The sequence below is a fragment of the Pristis pectinata genome, chromosome 32 (assembly GCF_009764475.1).
Source record: "Pristis pectinata isolate sPriPec2 chromosome 32, sPriPec2.1.pri, whole genome shotgun sequence".
NCBI lineage: Eukaryota > Metazoa > Chordata > Chondrichthyes > Rhinopristiformes > Pristidae > Pristis > Pristis pectinata.
Genome location: NC_067436.1, coordinates 16,074,158 through 16,100,144, shown reverse-complemented (window position 1 = coordinate 16,100,144; position 25,987 = coordinate 16,074,158). Strand labels below are relative to the sequence as shown.

General features: G+C 48.6%; 1 protein-coding gene across 3 annotated transcripts in view; it reads right to left on the bottom strand.

Moving 5' to 3' along the window:
- Nucleotides 1–282: 282 nt before the first annotated feature.
- Nucleotides 283–25,987, bottom strand: part of ulk3 (unc-51 like kinase 3) — a 44,048-nt gene continuing 18,343 nt past the window's right edge. For 2 of the 3 annotated variants that reach the window (XM_052042578.1, XM_052042577.1), the window contains 9 exons: nt 25,298–25,403; nt 23,872–23,912; nt 21,449–21,551; nt 17,976–18,040; nt 16,176–16,254; nt 13,501–13,541; nt 12,595–12,642; nt 10,962–11,028; nt 283–4,585 (listed from right to left, as the gene is read on the bottom strand). In XM_052042578.1, the coding sequence (XP_051898538.1) occupies nt 4,569–4,585; nt 10,962–11,028; nt 12,595–12,642; nt 13,501–13,541; nt 16,176–16,254; nt 17,976–18,040; nt 21,449–21,551; nt 23,872–23,912; nt 25,298–25,403 (567 nt within the window). In that variant the 3' untranslated portion in view covers nt 283–4,568. The remainder of the gene's footprint in view (nt 4,586–10,961; nt 11,029–12,594; nt 12,643–13,500; nt 13,542–16,175; nt 16,255–17,975; nt 18,041–21,448; nt 21,552–23,871; nt 23,913–25,297; nt 25,404–25,987) is intronic. The other variant, XM_052042579.1, reaches the window with a different exon arrangement.

The window sequence follows — 25,987 nt, the reverse complement described above, 5'->3', positions numbered from 1 at the left end:
GGATTAACAACTCCAGAATAAAACAGTATCACACCAGGCAGTACTCAAAACAGTAGGGCAATGTCATCTGGAACCCATTTCATTGTTTCTATGCAAAATAATCCATGCACCAAACACAGAATTTTAAAATGCAGATCTTTCAAAATATATTTAAAAATACATTTTCTGCATTCAATCTGCAAGACACTCCTCTGCGGAAAATATCCAGGAAGTTGGAAAAATATTCCACATTCTTGAAATACAAAGAGAAATTATCCCATGAGGCTAGGAAGATTAAAGCAGGGAAGCTTATTAGCATCAATTTACATATCTGTTGTAAAGCAAGCATGGCTGATTATTATCCACCAACAGAGACAGGAAAAGCATTCAGGAACAGTTTTTCTTCATGCATTTGGAAACAAAACTTGCATTTAAATGACATCCAATCAGTTGCTCAAATAGCTTAACTGCAGGCAAAACAATAGCTTTCACTTATATAGCAACTTTAACAGAACAGGTTAATTCACAGGAGTATTACCAAACAAAAAACTGATGTAGAACTTCTCATGGGATCTGGCAGATCACCAAATGGGCAAAGTGGTTTCATTGAGGGGAACAGTGGAGTCAATTTTACCTCGAGGTCCCATTCTCAAAGAGGTACTGGAAATACCTCACCAAGAAGCACCTCAAAATGTACAATTTGCGTGATTGGCTTCAAGCAATTGCAAGTGGCAGAGAAAACTGTGGAATAAAAGAGAAAATGCTGGAAAAGTCAGCAGGTCAGGCAGCATCTGTGGAGAGAAAGATTTAATGTTTCTGCTCTGGGACCCTTTGTTAGAACTGAGAAAGTGAGAAACGAGTCCTGATGAAGAGTCTCGACCCGAAAAGTCAACTGCTTATTTCCCTCCACAGATGCTGCCTGACCCGTTGAGTTCCTCCAGCTCCTGTGTGTGTTGCTTTAGATTTCCAGCATCTGCAGTCTCGGGTGTCTCCAACAAGTTAGTCTAGGTAGCAGAGGAGATGGGGGAGGGCGATAGGTGAAACAAAGGACATTTCTCTGACAGGGTGAAATATGCAGCAGTTAAGGGGCAGTTAACATCTGATTAACTTCTGTGTCTTATGTAATGTGTTGCTAATGTTGCTTAATCTAAGTAATGTTGTAAGTGCTGGCAAACTGGGACATGCCCAGCAGGCGAGACAAGACAAATAAAAGAGCAGAAAAAGAATGGCAGGCAAAAAAAGCAGATCTTCATATAAGTAGAAAGGGAAGATATCTTTATTAGTCACATGTACATCGAAACACACAGTGAAATGCATCTTTTGCGTAGAATGTTCTGGGGGCAGCCCGCCAGTGTCGCCACGCTTCCGGCGCCAACATAGCATGCCCACAACTTCGTAACCCGTACGTCTTTGGAATATGGGAAGAAACCGAAGAAGCTGGAGGAAACCCTCTGTGGCAATTAATTCCATAGATTCCTCCGCATCTCAGTCCCTTTATTCTGAGGCTGTGCCCTCTGGTCCCAGACTCTCCCACTAATGGAAACATCCTCTCCACGTCCACTCTATCCAGGCCTTTCAGTATTCCCTTAGTTTCAATGAGATCCCACCCTCATCCTTATGAACTCCACCTGGTACAGGCCCAGAGACATCAAAGCCTTTCATTCCCAGGGTTATAATCGTCCTGCTTTCCCCACCACGTTTCACTTACATGCATCCATGTCCTCTGCCTCAGTAACTCCTGGGAGCATCATTTTCCATACTCTTACTGCCACCTGCATTGAGAAGTTTTCCCCAAATGCTTGTTGGGTTTGTCCATCTCATACCATCTGAAATGGTTGCCACAAAAGGACACAGGTTTAAGGTGCTGGGGAGTAGGTACAGAGGAGATGTCAGAGGTAAGTTTTTTTACTCAGAGAATGGTGAGTGTGTGGAATGGGCTGCCGGCAACGGTGGTGAAGGCGGATACAATAGGGTCTTTTATGAGACTTTTGGAATAGGTACATAGAGCTTAGTAAAATAGAGGGCTATGTGTAAGCCTAGTCATTTGTAAGGTAGGGACATGTTCGGCACAGCTTTGTGGGCCGAAGGGCCTGAATTGTGCTGTAGGTTTTCTATGTTCTATACCCATCGCCCATAGTTGTGTTTTGTTCACATAATTTTGAAGATCTCAATCAGACCATTCCACACACTTGCAGGCAAAGATATTAAACTTCAGTATTTTCACTTTATTGAGACGGCAATAACTTCCATCATCCATCAAGTTATTTTAACAAGACAGGAGCACAGACAGGTAGAAGCACAGTTGGAAACATAAAGCAGTGAAGTGGTCAGAGTCAGTCGTTAAAGAAATCCTCATAAAATATGAAAGGTGTCAAAGAAAAATGAGTGAAGGAATTTCTTATTACACGAACTCTACAGCACATCCTGAAAGGGAAACTATATTCTTCCTCAAGGGGCCATTAACTTATTTCCACCTATTAAACTAAGTCACTAGGACACCGAACTGATTCAGTTTCCTGAGGTACTGCAGTTCCAGTTGAGAAATAGCACTGGGATCCCTCCCTTGATAAAGACCTCCCAAGCTTTATTTTCCTGTGGGCAGAGAGGGAAGACGCCAGTCTCTAAATTAATTGCAATGATGAGTAATTAAACAGGAGGCACAGGGGCTCAACCACGAGAGCCACGGCCTCACAGTGCCAGAGACCCAGGTTCAATCCTGATCACTGGTGCTGTCTGTATGGAGTTTGCCCGTTCTCCCCGTGACTGCACGGGTTTCTCCCGGGTGCTCTGCCTTCCTCCCACATCCCAGAAATGTGTAGGTTGGTAGGTTAATCGGCTACTGTTAATTGCCCCCTAGTTTGTAGATGAGTGGTGGAATCTGGGGAGAGTTGATGAGATTGGGGAGGAGGTACAGGAGCCTGAAGACCCACACTCAATGTTTCAGGAACAGCTTCTTCCCCTCCACCATCAGATTCCTGAACAGTTCATGAAACCATGAACACCACCTCGTTATTCCTCTTTTGCGCTATTTAATTTTTTTTGCACCCTACAGTAATCGTCTTGCACTGTACTGCAAAACAACAAATTTTATGACACGTCAGTGATAATAAACCTGATTCTGAGAACGTGGAGAGATTAATTAGTGTAGGATTAGTATAAATGGGATTAGAGTAGGATTAGTGTGATGCGTAGCATGGACTAGTGGGCTGAATGGCCTGTTTCTGTGCTATAGGACTAAGACACACCACTGGGGTGACTGGGGCTGCAAGTGAGTGTTTGGAAAGCACTTTTGACAAATGCATTTCAGAAAATATAATTAACAGAACTGTCGCCAACAGTGTAACAGGGTCAAATTCCCAGCTCCTGCTTCTAAGATTTCAGTGCACACAAGAGGTAGGTATCTGCTCATGGGTGAGAGAGTGGGTTCCTCAAATCATCTCTGATCAGCCAGAGGGGGGATTGATTCAGTTTTATTCTCCCCCTCTTAAATTGGCCAGTCTGTTTTGCATCCATTTATCCCACAGATCCAGACGGTCCAGCAAGTGACAGTAGCACATAGCGCCAGGGCCAGGCTGAGTGGAGAAACTGGTCCTGTCCCGGTCGGCAGTGGTCTCCCATTGAGGCCAAAGTTCAGGGGAAAGCTAACAATGGAAGGAAGGGGGTGGGAGAGGTGAGAGAGTCAGACTGTCACGTGGGAGGGAGGGTAGTTACAACTTCACCCCTCTCCCAACTCCTATACATATAATCACATATTCACAAAACTCACATATAATCACAAAAGAAACTTTAATGTTGAAACTTCCACTGAGCACCGCTGTGAATTTATCCAGTCTGGTGGAAGACGTTAGCCAATAACCTCTCTGGGATAGGTTTGATGGGCCAAATGGTCTACTTACTCCTGCTCCTGTTCCCTTTGAACATGCCAACCTACAGTTAACAGGCCAACTGATCTCTCCGCGACTCTGAGTCTATTCTGCAAATTGGCTTCCACAACTACTACTACACAAGCACGGTGCTCCTGTAACGTTTGCCCAGCTTCAGGGGATGGGCAGGGGCAGTGAAGAACACAGCGCGATGACTGATTTGTTCTCGCTTTTCTTTAACCTGTTGGGGCTCCTGGTTCTGGGGGTCAGTGCTCACTTCCCATTGGTGCAACTGACCCCAGTCGACTTCAAAGAAAAAGTGCTAAACCAAAGTGACTGGCCAGGCCTCAAGAAAAAGTGCTAAAGACTGACCAGGCCTTTGGGGGAGAAAAACCACACAGAAACAAGGAGAAGATTCCTGAAATTAAAAGCCTAACTTAGGCCAAACTTAAATAAGACTGCTCCCTCTAAGCAGTTATTCAGTAAATATATTACCTCTATGAAAAATTACACTTTTCTAATAAGAATGATCTTTTGTTTAAGCGTGCAAGCTTTTAAACTAAGATTCTTGTACCAGCTTGATTGATGTTACTGGTCACCATTTCATTCAACAGCCAGCTACCACTCTGGGATGGTTTGTACCAGAATACATTGGAGTTGGAGGCTACTCCCAGCTGAGAAATGCTGTGAGACATCAGCATTGAGGCGTATCTGACACACGTGTGTTCACTGAAGCAAACAACCTGTAACACAAAATTAAAATAAAAACTAAGTTGCAACTCAGACTTGCACCCCCCAGAAGAATTACGGCAGTTAATATATTTGGAAATCAGGCACCTGCCCCCCAATAAAAACTTGCATTTAGATGGTGCCTTTATAATGCAGTACAATGCCCACAGTGCTTTACTGAGCAGGTTTGTCGAGGTTGCGGAAGTGGTGAGCACGAAAACAAGGACAAGGATTCAGGGTGTTGTAGGAACAGGAGCCAGTGAAGGTGAACTGGTTCAGGGAAATGGGTGAAATGAGTTCCCAGGGCCAACTCCTTCGAATCTGGGTTTAAATGTATTAGAACCATAGAGCACAAAACAGGGATGAATATCAGACACTGGGAGTAACCCCTTGCTCTTCTCTGCAGGGACAGATGGACTTTGGCTTGAGGCTTCTTCCAAAGGACAGCACCTCTCTCAATGCCACACTGGAATGGGACTTGACTTCACAAAGGGCAGCACAGAACTGCAGCTATAGGGCTGCTTCCTCACAGCCCCAGTGACCCAGGTTCAATCCTGACCTACAGTGTGGAGCATGAACGTTCTCCCCATGCCTGCGTGGGTTTCCTCCAGGTGCTCCAGTTTCCTCCGACATCCCAAAGACAGGTTGGTAGGTTTTATTAGTACAGGCTTTAATCGGCCACTGTAAATTGTCCCTAGTGCGTAGGTGAGGGGTGGGATCTGGGGGGAGTTGATGGGAGTATGGAGAATAAAATGGGAACCAAACAAAGAGGCTGAAGGTAGACATGATTCAAGTCTATTAAACAAGAGGCATAGATAGAGTAAACAGTCAGAATCTTTCTCCCAGGGTAGAAACGTCAAGTACTAGAGGGCACGCATTTAAGGTAAGAGGCGGAAAGTTTAACAGGAGATGTGCGGGGCAAATTTAAAATAAATGTACAGAGAGTGGTAGTTGCCTGGAACAGAGACACAAGAGACGGCAGATGCTGGAAATCTGGAGTAACACACAAAGTGCTGGAGGAACTCAGCGGGTCAGGCAGCATCTGTGGAGGGAGATGGACAGATATTGTTTCAGGTTGAGGCCCTTAACGTTGACTGTCCATTTCCCTCCATAGGTGCTGCCTGACCCGCTGAGTTCCTCCAGCACTTCGAACTGGCTGCCAGGGATAGTGGTGGAAGATAAGATTTCTTAATTAGTCACATGTACATCGAAACACACAGTGAAACGTATCTTTGCGTAGAGCGTTCTGGGAGCAGCCCGCAAGTGTCGCCACACTTCCGGCGCCAACATAGCATGCCTGCAACTTCCTAACCCATATGCCTTTGGAATGTGGGAGGAAACCGGAGAACCCGGAGGAAATCCATGCAGACACGGGGAGAACGTACAAACTCCTTACAGACAGCAGCCGGAATTGAATCGGGGTCGCTGGTGCTGTAATAGCGTTACGCTAACCGCTACACTAGTAGATACAACAGTAGCATTTAAGAGACTGTTAGACACATGAATGTGCTGGGAATGGAGGGGTATGGATCACGTGCAGACAGAAGAGATTTAGTTTAATATGGCATTGTGTTCGGCACAGACATGGTGGGCCGAAGGGCCTGTTCCTTTGCTGTACTGTTCTGTGGATGAGTGGTGTAAATGGTGGTTGATGGTGCACAGACTCAATGGGCCAAAGGGCCTGAATGAGTCCACGAACGTCTGCCTCGGAGGCAGGAGGGACACCCAAGTGCTCGGTACTGCCACCTCCTCACCAGCCTGGCTGAGATCACCTACCTCAGTGTGAAGTCCACCTTCAGACCCCCTCTAACCCTGTAGACCCTAAACTGGCCTATTTAAAAACTCCACAACTGTCAGATTCAGGACATCTTCAATTTAATTTTAAATGCCCGAACTGAAAGAAAGGAAACAAACTGCAGTCCCACCCCAAACGAAGATAAACGCCGTCTTCATTTGATAAGCTGAGAACATTTGCCCAGCGACACCTGCGTCCATTGTGCTGGGGGTGGGTGGGGACAGGGGCACGGCCCATTGTCCAAGTATTCAGTCCCGGACATAAAGCATCAGTGTTCTGTGACCAGTCAAGTATAGTGAGGCAGGGTCAAAGTTCACGCATTGTGGGGTGCACACAATTAGCTCCTCCCCCCACACCGCCACACACAAGAGGCAGTTTAGAACTGATGTGGTCAAGATTTTTGTTTAAAGAGAAGGGCAGGAGTATTTATGTGATCTCTATTGCAGGCCATCGCGATTATATTCTCTGTGACAATTTGTGTGAACAGAGGGATTACAACCTACCTGGGTGGAGAAGGGGGTGTGGGAGGAGGGTCAGGAACTGGAGCTCTCCTGAATGCAAGATATGTCCATGTGGGAATGTCAAGTGTTCATCCCGATTGTGTCAGGACGTGTCCACTATCGTGGGGCAACGCCAGAGATCTGTCAACCAATCAGGACCAGGAAAGGTGTAGAGGGATACGGGCCAAACCCGGGCAAATGGGACCAGCTTAGATGGGAAGCTTGGTCGGCATGGACCAGTTGGGCTGAAGGGCCTGTTTCCATGCTGTGTGATTCCATGGCCAGGCCAGAGTGGCTGGTCAATTAGAGCCCGGCCTAAGAGAATTCATCAGCCAATCACAGCTGGGGTGCAAGAGCCACTGCCCAATCATGGGCAGGAACGCAAGAGCCACTGTCCAATCACGGGCAGGAATGCAAGAGCCATAGCTTCTCGGACAATCCAGCAGCTGCAGTCTTTGGTTACATCTCACGAGCTATGCTTGGGTTGTCAAGGCGATGAGTTCATCCACAGCCAGTGTCCAGCTCCCCAGTTTTGGCTTTTGGGTGTGATTGGGGAGATACTGAAGAGGTTAACAAAAAAACCCAACATGCTGGAGGAACTCAGCGGGTCAGGCAGCATCTGTGGAGGGAAAGGGATGATTGAGGTTTCGGGTTGGGACCCTGCATCAGGATTTATGCTAATGGGGGCTTGATCTTCCTGAGCTGGGCAAGGCCAGGCTCCTGGTCAAGTGAATCTACCAGAGGGGGACAAACCATCAGTGGAGGACAACATCTACTAGCACTGAGGTATTCCCACCATTATATTCAGGCCCATGGAATGCAAGAAGCTGCAGAGAGCAGTGGACACAGCCCGGTCCATCACAGACACAGCCCTCCCCACCACTGACAGTATCTACAGGAGGCACTGCCTCAAGAAGGTGGAATCTGTCATCAAGGATCCCCACCATCCAAGCCATGCCCTTTTTTCGCTGTTACTGTTAACAGGAGGTACAGAAGTCCTACACCACCAGGTTCAGGAACAGCTACTTTCCTACAATCATCAGGTTTCTCGAGTCGATCTGCACAACCCTAACCCTACCTCAGCAATGGAACACCTTGCGCTACTACAGACTTGTCTTTTTTTGTACTAAGGTCTTGTTTTTGCACAGCTTTTTTCTCCCTCTCTTCACTGTCTTGTATAATTTATATTCTGTCTGTACCTACGTGCCTGTGATGCTGCTGCAAGCAAGGTTTTCATTGTACCTGTACCTCACCGTACTTGTGCACATGGCAATAAACTCGACTTGACCAGGGACAGAGAGAGAGACAGAGAGAGAAGAAAGGTGGAAGTGAGATAAGGCATAAGGAGTTGAGGTGAAGGGTTAATTAGAACCCTTGGTTTCCTGTTGAACTGTGCTCTGGCAATTTTAATTAAACACAGGATTTGCCTCGGTGGAGATAATTATGATCATGAATAAATCAACTTATATTTTGCAGCAGTGCTCTCCAGTGACACAAGGTGATGCTCTGCCCCATTCTCCTGCAGCTGGGTCCCATTAATCACGTCAGGTGACCCTTTCTGTTCAAGAGCCATGAAACCTATTAACTGGCTGCTCGTAAGTGAAGTGTGACCTTTCCTCAATGGCATATGTGGACGTGAGCACTTTACATCATCGGCGAGGTGTCTGCTACACTCAAGGCTCTAACGTTTCATACGAAGCACCTTGACAAAGGCTCTGATTCAGAGGGATTTAACAGGATTCCCCCCCACCCCGCCGCTCCCTCTCTAAACCCTCTGCTGCCCAACACATCTCTTGCCCACCCCTATTGCCTAAGCCACCTCGAAGCTAGACTCTGAGTGCCCTCCCCACCTCTTCGCTCCATATCTCTCTGCTTCTCTCACCTCCATTAGGGCACTTAATTAAGCACTCGTCTTTAAAAAAGTTCCCGGTCACCTGTAATCTCCTCCAGCCTGACAAATTTCCCTGTTTCAGTTCTGATTTGGTAATGGCAACTGCTCTGCCCGGGACCACAAGAAACTGCAGAGAGTTGTGGACACAGCCCAGCGCATCACGGAAACCAGCCTCCCCTCCTTGGACTCTTGTCTATACCTCTCGCCGCCTTGGTGAAGCAGCAGCATAATCAAAGACCCAACCCATCCGGGACATTCTCTGTTTTCTCCTCTCCCATCAGGCAGAAGATACAGGAGCCTGAGGGCATGTACCAGCAGGCTCAAGGACAGCTTCTACCCCACTGTGATAAGATTATTGAACGGTTCCCTTATATGATGAGACGGACTCTTGACCTCACAATCTACCTTGTTATGACCTTGCACCTTATTGTCTACCTGCACTGCACTTCCCTGTAGCTGTGACACTCTAGTCTGTATTCTGTTATTATTTTTATCCTGTACTACCTCAATGCACTGTGTAATGAATTGATCTGTATGAACAGTGTGCAAGACAAGTTTTTCACTGTACCTCGGTACAAGTGACACTAATAAACCAACACCAACACTTGTTAGGACAACACCTCAGACAATGCAGCACTCCCTTGGACGAATCCTGGAGCAGGTTAACAGCGTTACCCACTGAGACTCTATAACAGGGGGCTTGGAGGCCACTTCAGGTCAGAACAGAAGACCAGGGGACAAAGAAAATCAAGAAAACTGCAGATGCTTGAAAACTGAAAACAGAAAATGGTGGGAAAACTCAACAGGTCAGGCAGCATCTGCGGATAGAGAAACAGCCAATGTTTTGGGTCTGCGATCCTCTGCCAGAACTGGGAAAGAGAGTGATACAAGTTAGGTTTCAGCATAAGAAGGAGGTGGGGCAGGGATGTGGAGAACAAAAGGGAATGTCTGCGATAGGACGTGTTGAAATGGTTTCAGGGGGGCAGTTACCAGCACATTGAGCTTGATCTGTGTAGTGTGCTGTTAATGGTAAAGTTGTGAGAGCTGCTCAGCAGGGCAAGGTAGGATGAAAAGAAAACAGAGCTAAGATGATAAAGAAAAAGAAAATGGAAAATGCTGGAAAAACTCAGATCAGACAGCATCTGCGGAAAGAGTTAGTGCTTCAGATGAGGAATCCTTAGACCTGAGAAAGAGAGAAGCAAGTTAGTGTGGACATAGGTGAAGGTAGCGGGCAGGTGATGGGTGTGTGCACAATGGACTAAGGCACAGAAACCACACAGCCTCTCCTCCATTGACTCCGTCTAGACTTCCCGTTAACCTGGGAAAGCAACCAACATAATCAAGGACCCCTCCCACCCCGGTCATCCTCTCTCCTTCCCCCTCCCATCGGGCAGAAGATACAAAAGCTTGAAGACATGCACCACCCGGCTCAAGGACAGCTTCTATCCTGCTGTTATAAGACTCTTGAACGGACCTCTTGTACGAAAAAGATGAACTCTTCATCTTCCAATCTACCTCATTGTGGCCCTTGCACCTTATTGTCTGCCTACGCTGCACTTCCTCTGTAACCGTAACACTGTATTCTGCATTCTATTGTTGTTTTCCCTTTTGTACTACCTTGATGTATGTGTGTTTGAAATGATCTGTCTGGATGGCATGCAAAGCTTTTCACTGTATCGCCATATATGGGACAATAATAAACCAATTACCAAATTACCAGTGTACAGCAATTCCTTAACATCATGCAGTGAAATCCTGTGCATAGTGGTTCTTGAGATCACTGGATGGTTGAAGCTGGTTTCGATGGTGGAGACGATGACCTCCATCTACCTAGGCTGCTGCAGGAGTGTCCCGGACATCAGTGTTCCTCTTGGGAGATCCTGCCTTTAACCTCCCTTTACTTCCACACCTCCTTGCTGCTGGTCACCTCCGCAACACCCCCCCCCGCAATCACCTGCTCGGCCCCAACCTCATCGCCCGCCCAACTCTCTCAATGGCAGATCATGGAAGAAAGGCTTCCTCCGCTACACACAATGCCTCGGGCCTCTTGTACAGCAGTACAAAGCTCTGCAAGTTCCTCACGCACAGGGAAAGAGGTCCCATTACACCAGTTCGTTTTGTTCAGATCTTGGTCGGGGGACAACAGGGTCCAGTTGAATTCAGCAGAGGAAGGAGCAGATGCGAAGAGGATCTCATATACTCACTGCTCTTGACTGACTCCGAGAAGAGATCTTGGTCCATGGATGTTGCTTCTTTCTGATTCTCACACATCTGAAGCAAAAGGGAAAACAATTCACTCTGACATAAATACACCTACGGGTAAAAGACATAGAAAACATTTGGATTGTTCACGGAGAGAGGGAAGGAGCAAATGAAATAGAGAAAGTGGAAAACAGGAAGAGGTACAGACAGAAAAGGGAAAAAAAAATGATGAACTGTGTGCAGTTCTAGTCACCTCATTACAGGAAGGTTGTGGAGGCTTTGGAGAGGTTCACCAGGATGCTGCCTGGATTACGGAGTATTAGCTAATAGAGTGTTGGACAGACTTGGGTTGTTTTCTCTGGAGTGTCAGAGGCTGAGGGGAGACCAGATAGAAATTTATAAAAATATGAGAGGCAAAGGTAAATAGAATCTTTCTCCCCCAAGGTAGAAATGTCAAATACTAGAGGGCACAGACTTGAGGTTAGAGGGGGAAAAAGTTTAAAGGAGATTTATGGGGTAAGTTTTTTTTGAGAACACACACACAGATGGGTGTCTGGAACACACTGCGAGGGGAAGTAGTGGAAACATATGTGAAGGCAATATTTAAGAGGCATTTAGAAACATAGAAAACCTACAGCACATACAGGCCCTTTGGCCCACGAAGTTGTGCCGATCATGTCCCTACCTTAGAAATTAGTAGGCTTACCCACAGCCTTCTATTTTTCTAAGCTCCATGTACCTATCCAACAGTCTCTGAAAAGACCCTATCGTATCTGCCTCCACCACTGTTGCCGGCAGCCCATTCCTTGCACTCACCACTCTCTGAGTAAGAAAACTTACCCCTGACATCTCCTCTGTACCTACTCCCCAGCACCTTAAACCTGTGTCCTCTTGTGGCAACCATTTCAGCCCTGGGGAAAAGCCTCTGACTATCCACACGATCAATGCCTCTTATCATCTTATACACCTCTATCAGGTCACCTCTCATCCTCCGTCGCTCCAAGGAGAAAAGGCAGAGTTCACTCAACCTGTTTTCATAAGGCATGCTCCCCAATCCAGGCAACATCCTTGTAAATCTCCTCTGCACCCTTTCTATGTCTTCCACATCCTTCTCGTAGTGAGGCGACCAGAACTGAGCACAGTACTCCAAGTGGGGTCTGACCAGGGCCCTATATAGCTGCAACATTACCTCTCGGCTCCTAAATTCAATTCCACGATTGATGAAGGACAATACACTGTATGCCTTCTTAACCACAGAGTCAACCTGTGCAGCTGGTTTAGACACATAAATATGGATCACGTCCAGGCGGATGTGTGGTTCAAATCAGCATCGTGGTCAGCAGAGATATTGTGGGCCAAAGGGCCTGTTCCTGTGCTGCACTGTTCCATGTTCTACATTCTACAACCCTCATCTCCTCCAACCCAGTGAAAACATTTAACCACAGATCTGAGGGAATGTTCTGTACGGAAGGTGACTGATGATATTACAGCCGGGGTTTCATAGGCACTGCCACACTGTGCTTCACCAGCACCAACACACAACTGTGACCATCCGCCCCACTCCACGACACAGCGAGAACCAAGCCCGTGGCCTGCACGCCACCCTGCTCTACGTTAACGAAGATTTTAGCTGACCTTCAGTTGTTCCTTCAGATATTCGGCTCGACTCATGAGATTTTTGATCTGATGGAATCACAAAAAAAATAACTCACTCACTGAGAAACAACACTTGAACAAACCATTAAAACACCCGACAACATTTCACGCTGGAAACCCTTCATCAGGACTCTGTTCTGACAAAGGACCTTCAACCTGAAACATTGACAAGTTTTTTTTTAAACTTGTTTTAAACTTTAAAATTAGTTTAATGTACTGTGCCGCAAAAATTTTCATGGCATCTGTTCCACGTATATGCAGGCCTGTGACAACAATAAACAAACTTGACTCTGTTCCTCTTCCCACAGATGCAGCCAGATCTGCTGAGTATTTCCAGCATTTGCTGTTTGCGTTAGGTTTCCAGCATCTGCAGTTATTTTCAATTTTCATTAAATATTTGTCCTTATCTTAATCACCCCATGTTCAAAGAATGTAATTAGCTGTCAATGAATAAGACAAATTGGTAAATTGGTTTATTATTGTCACCCCATGATGACAGACAACTGCGATATTGTAATCAGAAAATAACAGAATTACTAATAACTACTTTACATCAATCTTCACGGAGCAAGTACCAGAGTTACTGACCGTGACTAACTGACCGTGCCATTAATGACCGTCACTAGCTGACTGTACAGAGTTACTGACGGTCACTAACTGACCGTACCGAGTTACTGACCGTCACTAGCTGACTGTACCGAGAGTTACTGACCGTCACTAACTGACCATCACTAACTGACTGTACCGAGTTACTGAGCGTCACTAACTGACCGTGCCGTTATTGACTGTCACCAACTGACCATACCGAGAGTTACTGACTGTCACTAACTGACCGTATCGAGTTATTGACCGTCACAAGCAGAATCAGGCAACTTTCATCCTTACCTCTGTGTGCAACATCACCCGTCTTCTCCCCTGTGGCTCAGCTGCAATTGGATCAAGAGAGAGTCTGTGGTCAGTGCAGTCCGCCAGCCAGGTCCTCGATCTGCTCACATCTACTGCATTCCCACCCCACAACCCTGTCACCCCTGTGGTTTCTACTCAGTCACCTGAGATGCTGACATGAAGGACACAGTGACGGAAAGGCACAGGCAGCCAGTCGGCTTCTGAAAGGGGAGGCTGAGGCCATGTTGTGTCGCTGGGTAGCAACAGCTTCGAGCCACAAGTCTTGCTCTGTGGTCTCAGCTTGCCCACTGAAGGGAACCCAGACCAGTCCACAACAACAATGGGCATTTATACAGCACCATTAACGTGGGGGGGGGGGGGCAGAAAAAACTCCCCAGGGCAAGTCACTTGAACTCAATGAAATAAAATTCAATGCCGAGATACAGGCAGATACACTTGTACGGTTGACTTAAAGATGTAGGCTTTAAGAAGCAACTTAAAGGAAGGAGTTCCAGATATCCACACTTCGGCAGCTGAAGGCCAGGTCACTAATGGTGATGCCATTAAACTCAGGGAGAGTCAAGAGGTCAGAGTTAGAGCAGCAGCGAGAGGTCAGACGGTTTAGGGCGGGTGAACTGAAGATCATTACTATTGGTTCATTATTGTCACATGTACCGAGATACAGTGAAAAGATTTTGTTCTGTGTGCCATCCAGACAGATCATTCCGTACAGAAGTAGTAAAAAGAAAACAGAATGCAGAATATAGTGTTGCAGTTACAGAGAAAGTGCAGTGCAGGTGGACAAATAAAGTGCAAGGGCCACGACAAGGTAGACTGAGGGATCAAGACTTCATCCTTCAGTGTGTGGGAGGTCCGTTGAAGTCTAGTAAATGGGATAGAAGCTGTCCTTGAGCCTGGTGGAATGTGCTCTCAGGATTTTGTATCTTCTGCCTGACAGGAGGCAGGGAGGAGAGAATGACTGGGGTGGGAGGGGTCCTTGATTATGTTGGCTCCTTTCCTGAGGCAGCGGGAAGTGTAGGAAGTGTAGACAAACCGCTGGTTTGTGTGATGGACTGGGCTGTGTTCACAACTCTCTTGTGGTCAAACCATACCAAGCTGTGATGCATCCAGATAGGATGCTTTCTATGGTACATCTGTAAAAGAAAAATTGGTGAGGGTCATTGGGGACATGCTGAATTTCCTTAGCTTTCCGAGGAAGTAGAGGTGTCGCTGTGCTTTTTTCCCCATAGCGTCAAAGTTGCTGGACCAGGACAAATTGTTGGTGATATTTACACCTAAGCTCCTTTCCTGAGTGCCACTGAATGTCAAGTCAGGACTTCATTAGGCAGGCAAGTCTGCAATGCCCACAAGGTCAAGTAGTAGCCAGAGATGTGGTTAAACAGGAAAGAGTGCAGAGATTTAGGAGGATGTTGCCAGGACTCGAGGGCCTGAGTTATAGGGAGAGGCTGGCCAGGCTGGGTCTTTATTCCTTGGAACGTAGGAGAATGAGGGGTGACCTTACAGAAGTGTTTAAAATTATGAGAGGCATAGATAAGGCGGACGGTAACAGTCTTTTCCCAGGGTAGGGGAGTCCAAAACTAGGGGGCATAGATTTAGGGTGGGAGGAGAAAGATTTAAAAGGGACCTGAGGGGCAACTTTTTCCATGCAGAGGGGTGGTGAGTACATGAAATGGGCTGCCATAGGGTGGAGGCAGGTACAATACACAAAAAGTGCTGGAGGAACTCAGCAGGTCAGGCAGATTCCATGGAGGGAAACAAACAGTCAATGTTTCGGGCAGAGACCCTTCATCACGACTGGAAAGGGAGAGGGCAGAAGCCAGAATAAGGTGGGGGGAGGGGGAGGAGCACACGCAGGCAGGGAACAGGTGAGTTCAGGTGAGAGGGGGAAAGTAGGTGGGTGGGGGAGAGGGAGAAGATGTAATAAGCTGAGAGGTAATAGGTGAAAGAGGCCACCTTGTGCTTCTTCAGCCCTTTGCCTCTTCTACCTGTCACCTCTCAGTTTATTACATCTCCCCCACCCCCCACCTACCTTCCCCCTCTCACCTGGACTCACCTGTTCCCTGCCTGCGTGTGCTCCTCCCCCTCCCCCCACCTTATTCTGGCTTCTGCCTTCTCCCTTTCCAGTCCTGATGAAGGCCCGAAACGTCGACTGTTCATTTCTCTCCACCGATGCTGCCTGACCCGCTGAGTCCCTCCAGCACTTTGTGTGTATTGCTCCAGATTTCCAGCATCTGCAGAACTTCTTGTGCCTGAAGCAGGTACAACAGTGTCATTTAAGAAGCACTTGGACAGGTACACGGAGGGGCGGAGCTTGGAGGGATATGGGCCGAATGCAGGAAATTGGGACCAGCTGGGTGGGCACCGTGGTCGGAATGTGCTCGATGGGCCGAATGGCCTGTGTCCATGCTGTATTGCTCTTGACAGAAACCCTTCCGGGCAAAGTGCTCGGAAAACTGTGTGGGCTGTTCCCACAGGGATTCACCAGTCCCAGCTGCTCCTTCTCAATGCACAGAATTCCTTTGCCCACTTGAGGGGACACGGGAGGCAGCGGTGCAGCCCCCTCAGCCCCGTCCTATCACCGACTCCCCCCCCCCCCCCCACCCTCCTTCCAGCCTCCTGGGACCCCCAAACCCCTACCGGCCCTCCCCACTCACCGGCCAACATGAGCAACAGCTCGCCCAGACTCTGCTGGTACAACTGTAGTGTTTCCACCGAGTCGTCTCCTTGCTCCTCCTAGGGATGGACCAGAGGGAGGAGAAGTAGAGTGCAGCAAGGCCCTTCAGCCCCTCAAGACCTTCCCACCCCCTCCGAGTGCGGATAAACCCCTCTACAGACTTGTACCCCAACTGAATAATGGGAAACATACAGGAAGGAGAGACCATTCGACCCATCCTGTCCAGTCTGGTCTGTTAACTAGTCGCTGTAAATTACCCCTTGTGTAGGTAAGTGGCAAAAGAATCAAAGGGGATGTTCTTGAGCTTGTGGGAGGGAAGTGAAGGAGTACAGGGGAGTGAGACAAAGGAGAATTGGACCAAAGGGGCTGCTCTTCTCGGACAACACACAAGATGCTGGAGGAACTCAGCGGATCAGGCAGCATCTGTTTTGGGGGGGGGGGGGGGGGGTGGGAGGGAATGGACAGTCGATGTTTTAGGTCGAGACCCTTCACCTGGGCTGGAAGATAGATAGAGGGGGAGATAGCCTGTAAGGGGAAGGGGTGGAGCAAGAGCTGGCAGGTGATAGGTGGATCCAGGTGAGGAGGGTGATAGGCAGGTGTGGGGGGGGGGTTGTGTGTGGGATGGCGTCAGAAGCTGGGAACTGACTGGTGGAAGCGACAAAGGGCTGAAGCTGATGGAATCTGATAGGAGGGGAAGGTGGAGCATGGAATTGAGGGAGGGAGGTGGGGAGGGGAACCGGTGGGAGGAGTGTGTGTGGGTGATGGGCAGAAGTTTGTCGTGGGCAGCTCCCTCTTCTGGGAGCTGGGCGATGGAGTCTATGGGCTGGATGGTGTCCTGTGTTGCCGTGAGATGATTTGCAAGTTCCAGACCCTCCTCATCCTCAGAGAGGTGGGGATATTAATCCTGAACTCCTCTCCAACCTTCTACCGATTACTTTAAAAGTCTCCTGGATACCCGGCTCCCTGTTAAGGGAACAAAGTCCTCTTGCCCACCTGGTCTAGACTTCTACACTTCAATTAACACTTCCTCAGCCTCCTTTATCCCCACCAAAGGAAACAAACCCAACCTGTTTTCAAGCCTTTAAAGATTTGCATCAACAACTCCTTTACTTCCAATAGGATTTTCTTGCACAAAGTCCAGGCCCTCCCTGACCTTCCGCTGGCCAATTCCTGGCCTGTTGCCTCCCCAGAGAGCACCGTCTATCGCCCAGTCTCAGCAAGCTGATATCCACCCATCTCCTTTCTGGAGGTTTATTAGCCTGAGGTTTATGCCTCTGAGGTGAACAAGGTTACTATCTCAAGCCTTGAACTCAGGAATCCAGGTTTCCATTCCAGACATGCAGATTCAATTTTATTAATAAAATACCCCCTTCTAACTTCCTCCTGCAGTTCGCTCCCTGTGAGCGCACAGCACGATCCCAATAGCCTGGTATTGCTCTAGCTGTAGTGTGTGGGATTGGCAAAACACCTCACAGTTGATTTGAGTGCACTCCCCAACACGGTGACAGAAATGGATTCAACAGAAACTGACGGCACAAGAAGAGGCCATTCAGCCCATCGAGCTGACGCTGGCCAATGACAGACCACGTTAATCCCACCTCCCAGCTCTCGGCCCATAGCCACTTGAGATGAGAATTGGAAGTGGGACCCCAACTGGAAAGCTCTTTCAAGGAGCTAGCCCTGGCAGGATGGGCAGAACAGCCTCCCCCAGCGCCGTGAGGTTCCAAATACATACCCCGGACCCTTCCCTAACACTCCTGCAGCCCAGGAGCAGCCTCACCTGGGTGACGGCAGCCCAGCCCATCTCCAACGCGGCAAGCAGACGGGGCTTGTCCCGAGACATCTCTGAAACAAAGAGGGAACATGCGGCAAGGGGATTAGGAGTTTCAGGAGGAGCAGCACCTCAGTGATTGCCCCCAGAGCTCAGAGGGGGAGATCTGGAACACAAACCTGCTATCAATATGTCACCAGAACCCCCACCCCCCGTCCTGGGCTCCAGGGCAAGTGTGACCCTTCCTTAGTTCAGGGGCTGGGCTTTGAGGTCCAAGCCCACACAGTGTGGGCTGACATACGTGGTGATGCACAGTCAGAGAGCCGGCCACAGGTAACACCTGCTTCTCCCTCCTGTGGAGGGAGTGGAAGCCGCCATATTATCTCAGTGTCCCAGCCAATGGTACCGCTCGAGCAGGTAGGCAGGTCGGTTCCTTCAACGCCTTTCTATTTCACGAGGTCTCGCGGTGTTTGACGTTTTCCCATGTCCTCAAAAGCACCGAGGTGGTGAAATGCCCTTTAGACACGTGAGCCCCGTGCATGTCACAAAGGCTCAGCTGGTAAAGCCGCTGCCTCTCTGCGCCAGCACCCCAGGTTCAATCCTGGAGTTTGCACATAGCTTGGGTTTCCTCCAGGTGCTCTGGTCTCCTCGTCTCCTCCCCCATCCCGAAGACGCGCGGAATGGCAAGTTAGTTGGCCGCTGTAAATTGCCCCTTGTGTGGAGGTGGGTGTTAACATCGGGGGCAGTTGATGGGAATGTGGGGAACACGCTGTAGGAATCATGGATGATGGAATGGAATAGCCAACATGGACTCGATGGACTGAGTGGCCTTTTTTTTACATCTTAAGGAAATATACTCTGGCTTCCTTAAAGACATCTTGTTATTTGGTCAAGCAGCATCTGGGGGGGGGGGGGGGGCGGGAGGGGGAGGAATTGTCAATGGAAACCTAGATCAAACCCTGCATAAGATATCTTTATTAGTCACACGTACATCGAAACACACAGTGAAATGCATCTTTTGCGTAGGGTGTTTTGGGGGCAGCCCGCAAGCGTTGCTACGCTTCTGGCGCCAACATCACATGCCCACAACTTCCTAACCTGTACGTCTTTGGAATGTGGGAGGAAACCGGAGCACCCAGAGGAAACCCACGCAGTCACACGGAGAATGTACAAACTCCTTACAGACAGCGGCCGGAATTGAACCTGGGTCACTGGCACTGTAAAGTGTTACGCTAACTGCTACACTACCATGCCTGTATCGAGACGTTGGTCATTAATTGGCCCCAGTGTAGGTGGGTGGTAGGAAACTGTGCTAGGGACGAGACGGTCGCCCACCTCTTTGCGGGGTGTGGGTTTGCGAGGAGGGTGTGGCGAAAGATGCAGGAGTCCTTGTCACGTTTCATTCTCAGCAGCTGCGTAACAGAGGATTCTCTGATCTACGGGCTGTTTCCGGGGACATACACAGAGACGGACATCAACTGCTGCTGGAAGGTCATCAACTTGGTGAAAGACGCCCTTTGGTCTGCCCGAAACTTGTTGGTCTTCCAGCACTGCGGGATGTCTGTAGGGGAATGCTGCCGGCTGGCACATTCCAGGCTGCAGAAGTATGTGCTGAGGGATGCACTGAAGCTGGGCGCAGCCAACGCAAGGGCTCGGTAAGGAAGGACTACAGTTTAGGGTTCTTCTGCCACTGGAGGGGGAGGGGCAGGGTCAAGCGAGAAAGTCCCTTAAATATTGTAAATACGGGATTGGGGTATCACCCCAGGGAGCCACATGAGTGGCATCGATGCTGTGGTTTTATATAAAAAGGTAACACTAATGATTGATCCGAACACGAATGTAAAGGTTTGCACTGTTTTATTGTTGTATACTGTATAGTTTTTTTTATGATGAATAAAGTTTATTTTGGAATTTAACAAAGATCAGAAGGGAGTTGATGGGCAAGTGAATAAATACAGGGAAATAATTGGGGCAGTAAGATTGCTCCAAGAGCCAGCACACATTCAACAGGCTGAATGGCCTCCTCCTCTGTCACAAGTACTAACATGAGACTATATCCTTCCTTTAGGGGTTGGAGATCCTTTGACTCAGTGCTACCCACTGGAAGTCTCCCAGTAAAGACCAAGACCATCATTTAGAACCTGCTTAAACACCTCAGTCATTGTTTCTGAAGGTGATACAAGCCTGTTCTATGCACCTTGTAAGACCAAGTAAATCCAGATGAATTGGGCACTGTCCAGATTCACCAGGACAATCCCAACTGGAAGGCAGGCTGCATAGAACAGGCTGCATCTTCTTCAGTAATGATAATCACAGATAGAGGTGTTTAAGTAGGTTAAAGTGATTGATACACAGCAACTGTGTACACAACACAGCACTATCGATCACTTAGTGGGTGACACGGTAGTGTAGTGGTTAGCGTAATGTTACTACAGCGCCAGCGACTCGGGTTCAATTCTGGCTGCTGTCTGTAAGGAGTTTGTATGTTCTCTCCGTGTCTGCGTGGGTTTCCTCCAGGTGCTCCGGTTTCCTCCCACTTTCCAAAGACGTACAGGTTAGGAAGTTCTGGGCATGCTACGTTGGCGCCAGAAGTGTGGCAACACTTGCGGGCTGCCCCCAGAACACTCTACGCAAAAAGACGCATTTCACTGTGTGTTTCAATGTACGTGTGACTAATAAATAAGTATCTAAATACCTAACATCTAACTAATTCCTGTGGTGAACTGTGGGAGTGCCCAGAGCAAGGAGATACTCAGCTAGGGCTGAGGTCATTTATGAAGCAACTTAGGGGGTAGTTTGTCCAATAAAGAATCTCTCTGCCAAAGCTGGTGGATATCAGGGGAAAAACAACAGGGACTTAAGGAAGGTTAGAAGCCAAAGAGGGTAGTTGGAATGGAACAGGTCAGTTTCACTCCTGGAGCAGGAGGAGTTGAGTGGCCTCTTACTGAGCCTACACTAGCCAGGACACTGGGAAAGGTCCCCAGGCCCTCTTTCAATCAAGCAGCAAGGTCCTCCAAAGTCTGCCCGAATCTATAGACCAGAGGACAGCTTCTCAGTGACCGGCACCGGGCGAGGCAGAGTGGGGATTAATTTACGAGACAGCATTTAGTGGCCTGGACTGTTGGCCCAAGGATGTGGGTTCAAATCCCACCATAGCAGCTGTGGAATTCATGTCCAAGCAATTAAATCAATCTGGAATTAAAACTCTGGCATCAGTAATGGTAACCATGTAACTACCCAATGTTCACTAATGTCTGAGAGGGAAGAAAGCTGCAGGTCTATATGTGACTCATAACAGGTGGTTGGTTCCTTAACGGCAAGTAGGGATAGACAATAAATGCAGGCATGGCATCCTCCTGGAAGCAAACAGATTAAACAAGACACCCCTCCAAGATGGCAACGACAAGAAGCCCACATGGTGGTACCTTGGTGGCGGCTCGGACTGGTTTGAAACACGTCTTGCTCAACAGCAAAGCTCTCACCTTTCAACAGGCCTCTCGCTGACTTGGCCTGCTCGAAGTCAGCTTTGTTGCCCTTGGCGACCAGTGCCTTCAGCTCCTCCGCCCTGGAGATGTACTGAGTTACCTGGCAACCAATTAAAAAGAATCAAACGAGGGCACGGTTCTGAGGTCCGTGAGAGTAAGAACACAAAAGACCATTCAGCCCATCTAGCCTGCTCTGCAGTTCATTATCATAGCTGATCTACCACTTTCCCTCACCATCATATCTACATATGATGGTCCATAGATCCGTCAAGGTTGCCGCGCAGGTTGATAGGGTTAAGAAGGTGTATGAAGTGTTGGCCTTCATTAGTCGGGGTATGGAGTTCAAGAGCAGTGAGGTGATGTTGCAGCTCTATAGAACTCTGGTCAGACCACACTTGGAGTATTGTGTTCAGTTCTGGTTGCTTCATTATAGGAAGGATGTAGAAGCTTTAGAGAGGGTGCAGAGGAGATTTGCCAGGATGCTGCCTGGATTGGAGAGCATGTCTTATGAGGATAGGTTGAGTGAGCTCGGGCTTTTCTCTTTGGAGAGAAGGAGGATGAGAGGTGACTTGATAGAGGTGTACAAGATGATAAGAGGCAGAGATCGAGTGGACAGTCAGAGACCTTTTTCCCAGGGCGACAATGGCTAACACGAGGGGATATAATTTTAAGGCAATTGGAGAAAAGTATAAGGGGGATGTCAGGGGTAAGTTTTTTCTTTACACAGAGTGGTGGGTGCATGGAACGCACTGCCGGCAGAGGTTGTGGGGGGCAGATACATTAAGGACATTTAAGAGACTCTTAGATAGACACATGAATGATAGGAAAATAGGGGGCTATGTGGGAGGGAAGGGTTAGGTAGATCTTAGAGCAGGATAAAATGTCGGCACAACATTGCCCCTTATACCTTTCTCCAGTAACCTTAAAATTATGTCCCCTCATGTTAGCCATTGTCGCACTGGGAAAAGGTCTCTGACCGTCCACTTGATCTATGCCTCTTATCATCTTGTACACCTCTATCAAGTCTCCTCTCATCGTCCTTCTCTCCAAAGAGAAAAGCCCGAGCTCACTCAACCTATCCTCATAAGACATGCTCTCCAATCCAGGCAGCATCCTGGTAAATCTCCTTTGCACCCTTTCCAATGCTTCCACATCCTTCCTATAATGAGGCGACCAGAACTGAACACAATACTCCAAGTGTGGTCTGACCAGATTGCAGGGCTAACTTCTTTTCCAATTGCACCGGTTATCTTGTGTCTACGTGGAGTTTGCACGCTCTCCGTGTCCACATGGGTTCCCCCGGGTGCTCCGGTTTCCTCTCACATCCCAAAGCTGTGCAGGTCGGTAGATTAATTGCCGCTGGTGTGTAGGTAGGTGGTGCGGTTGATAGGAATGTGGGGAGAATAGGTTCCAGGGAAAAGTGGCAGTGGCCTCCGTGAGGCAGGATAGACAGTGGGCCAAATGCCTCAATACGGAAATATGAAAAAAAAAATGGTCCCACTGGTGCTTTAAATGGTTGTAAGCACGGGGAGATGTCGGGGTTCAGGGACAAACCCGGGTAGAGAGGTGGATTTAGAGTCATATAGCACGGAAACAGGCCCTTCAGCCCAACTGGTCCATGCCGACCAAGTTCCCTACCTGAGCTATTCCCATTTGCCCGCATTTGGCCCATATCCCTCTAAACCTTTCCTATCCATGTACCTGTCCAAGTGCCTTTTAAATGTTGTTAATGTACCTGCCTCACCCACTTCCTCTGGCAGTTCGTTCCATATATGGACCACCCTCTGTGTGAAGAAGTTATCCCTCAGGTTCCCATTCCCCTCTTATCTTAAACCTATGCCCTCTTTGTTTTCGATTTCCTTTCTCTGGGAAAAAGACTGTGCGCCTTCACCCTATCTATGTCCCTCATGATTTTATACACCTCCAGAAAGGTGTATAAAACGATGGGGGCACAGATAGGGTGAGTGCTCCTCTACCCAAGGTCACCCCTCAATCTCCCACGCTCCAAGGAATAAAGTCCCAGCTGGCCCAACCTCTCCCCATAACTCAGGCCCACGAGTCCAGACAAAATTCTTGTGAATTCGGGTTTTAAGGCAGCAGAGAGAGTACAGGAGGGAATTCCAGTTCAAATGTTGCAGGCACCAAATGTGGGGAAATTAAATTCAGGAATGCTTGATGGGGCAGTGTCAGAATGCCACAGAGATGTTGGGGCACAGCGCTGGAGAGCGAGGGATGATTTGTCTGGGGCATTGTTTAACCGGGAACCAACGCTGGTGGGCAATGGGCAGAGGGGATTTGATGTGAGGTGGGACACGTGGCCCCAGAGTCCCAGATGAGGCTTCATGGTGACAGAGGGCAGGCGGTAGACAGGCAGTCAGCAGAGAGGAGAAGCACACAGCAAGACCTCTCCTTTCTCCTACCTTTGAGCGGATGGCTGTCTTCCGTCGGCAATCTGACTCGTCTGGAGTGTGGAGCAGAAAAAATATCAAGGTTAGTTGCCACCAATGGAAGTCAAAGTCAAGTTTATTGCCAAATGCACAAGTACGTGTGCACAGGTGCAATGAAAAACTTACCTGCAGCAGCATCACAGGCACAGAGCATCAGAGACACAACATTCACAATAAAAACATAAATTATACAAAATTATGCAAGAAAGAACACACGGTACAGGCATGTGGTGTAGCGGTTAGTGTAATGCTAGTGCAGCACCAGCAACCTGGGTTCAATTCCAACCGCTGTCTGTAAGGAGTTTGTACGTTCTCCCCGTGTCTGCCTGGGTTTCCTCCAGGTGCTCCGGTTTTCTCCCACATTCCAAAGATGTATGGGTTAGGAAGTTGTGGGCACGCTATGTTGACGCCGGAAGCATGGCGACACTTGTGGGCTGCCCCTAGAACATTTTACGCAAAAGATGCATTTCACTGTGTGTTTCGATGTACATGTGACTAGTAATCTTAAAAATTAGAGGAGGAAAAACAAAGTCCATTGTAGTGCAAAGTGGTCATAGTTTTGCTGTACTGAGGTAGTGATTAAGGTTGTGCAGGTTGGTGCAAGAACCAAATGGTTGAAGGGAAGTAGCTGTTTTTGAACCTGGTGGTGTGGGACTTCGGGCTTCTGTACCTGGAGCTGTGAGAAGATGGCACGGCCTGGATGGTGGGGATCTTTGATGATGGATGTTGCCTTCTTAAGGCAGCACCTCCTGTAGATACTCCCGATGGTGGGGAGGGATGTGACCGTGATGTATTGGGCAGAGTCCACTACTCTCTTACGTTCCTGTGCATCCGAATTGCTGTACTAGACCGTGATGCAACCAGTCAGGACATTTTCAGCAGTACATCTGTAGATGTGTCTTAGAGAGTTCGGTGACAAGCCGAACCTCCTTAACCTTCTAAGAAAGACGTTGGCATGCCTTCCTTGGAAGGGCTGTGCACAGCAGGGGGGGGGGGTGGGGTGGGAGTGGTATTGGGTGAGGGGGTCTCCAAGAAACAGGGATGCTCAGGAATGCACAGAGTGAAGGACATAGATACAACTGGAAGCTCCATAGGGGATTGGTCTCTGAGGAAAAGGCAAGGGCTCTTCCACAGAGCCAGCATAGAAGCGATGGGCTGAATGCCGTCCTGTGCTGTACAATTCTCAACTCTCTGCTCTTCGCTGAATCAAGGTGAGGAGTCTTGGAGTGGGGAGACGGTCTCCCAGTTCAGCTGGTGGGCCAGAAGGCAGAGCTCAGACAGAGCAACAGCAGATCCTAGCTCACATCCCCGGACTCAAAGCTTAGGTGTTTGAACGAAGGGGAGGGGGAGCCTGCCAACTGAGTCAGAGCTGCTACAAGACAGGAGGAGCAGAACTCACAGTGCAAAGCTGGGACAAAGTACTCCAGGGATCTGCAGTAGAGAGAGAGCGCAGCAGAGTAGTCTCCCAGCTCATCCTTCTTCACGGCGTCCACAACCAGGGCCGTCTGTAGAGGAGAACAAATTGGTCAGGAGGGGCTGGGAACCCCATGCAAGGTGGGGGGGGGGAGACAGAGCGAAAGCACGTGAAGGAGGGGAAGACAGAGAGGGACGGGGAGACAGAGTTCCCATAAACAAACATTTTTATGATATACTTTTGTAAAGTTCATTTTGAAGTAACCCAGTGTATCAGGAATTAGTCTTCTACTCTTAAAAATAGAGCCTTTGGTTCCTGTTTTACCAGTAGCCAGAGTCTCAGTAGAACGTCTCATCTGAGGGACACTCCTGTGACACTGCCACTCTCCCCCAGTATGGCACTGGGCTAGAATCTCCACAGCAGGAGCTCCCAGTACGGGCCAAAACATCCACAAGGCACTTCACAGGACTAGGCACCAGGTCACATTTGGGGATTGACAGCAAGTGACCAAGGGCTCGGTCAAAGGAGTGTGAAAGCAGGAAAGAGCGAGGTGCAAGGGGAGGGGGCACCTCCAGAGGTCAGAGTTACAGCAGTGATGACGGGGCAACGAAATTCAGTGTGTCCAAGAGGTTGGGTCTGTAAGCTCTGTAACTGTACCCACCTCTGCCTCTTCCT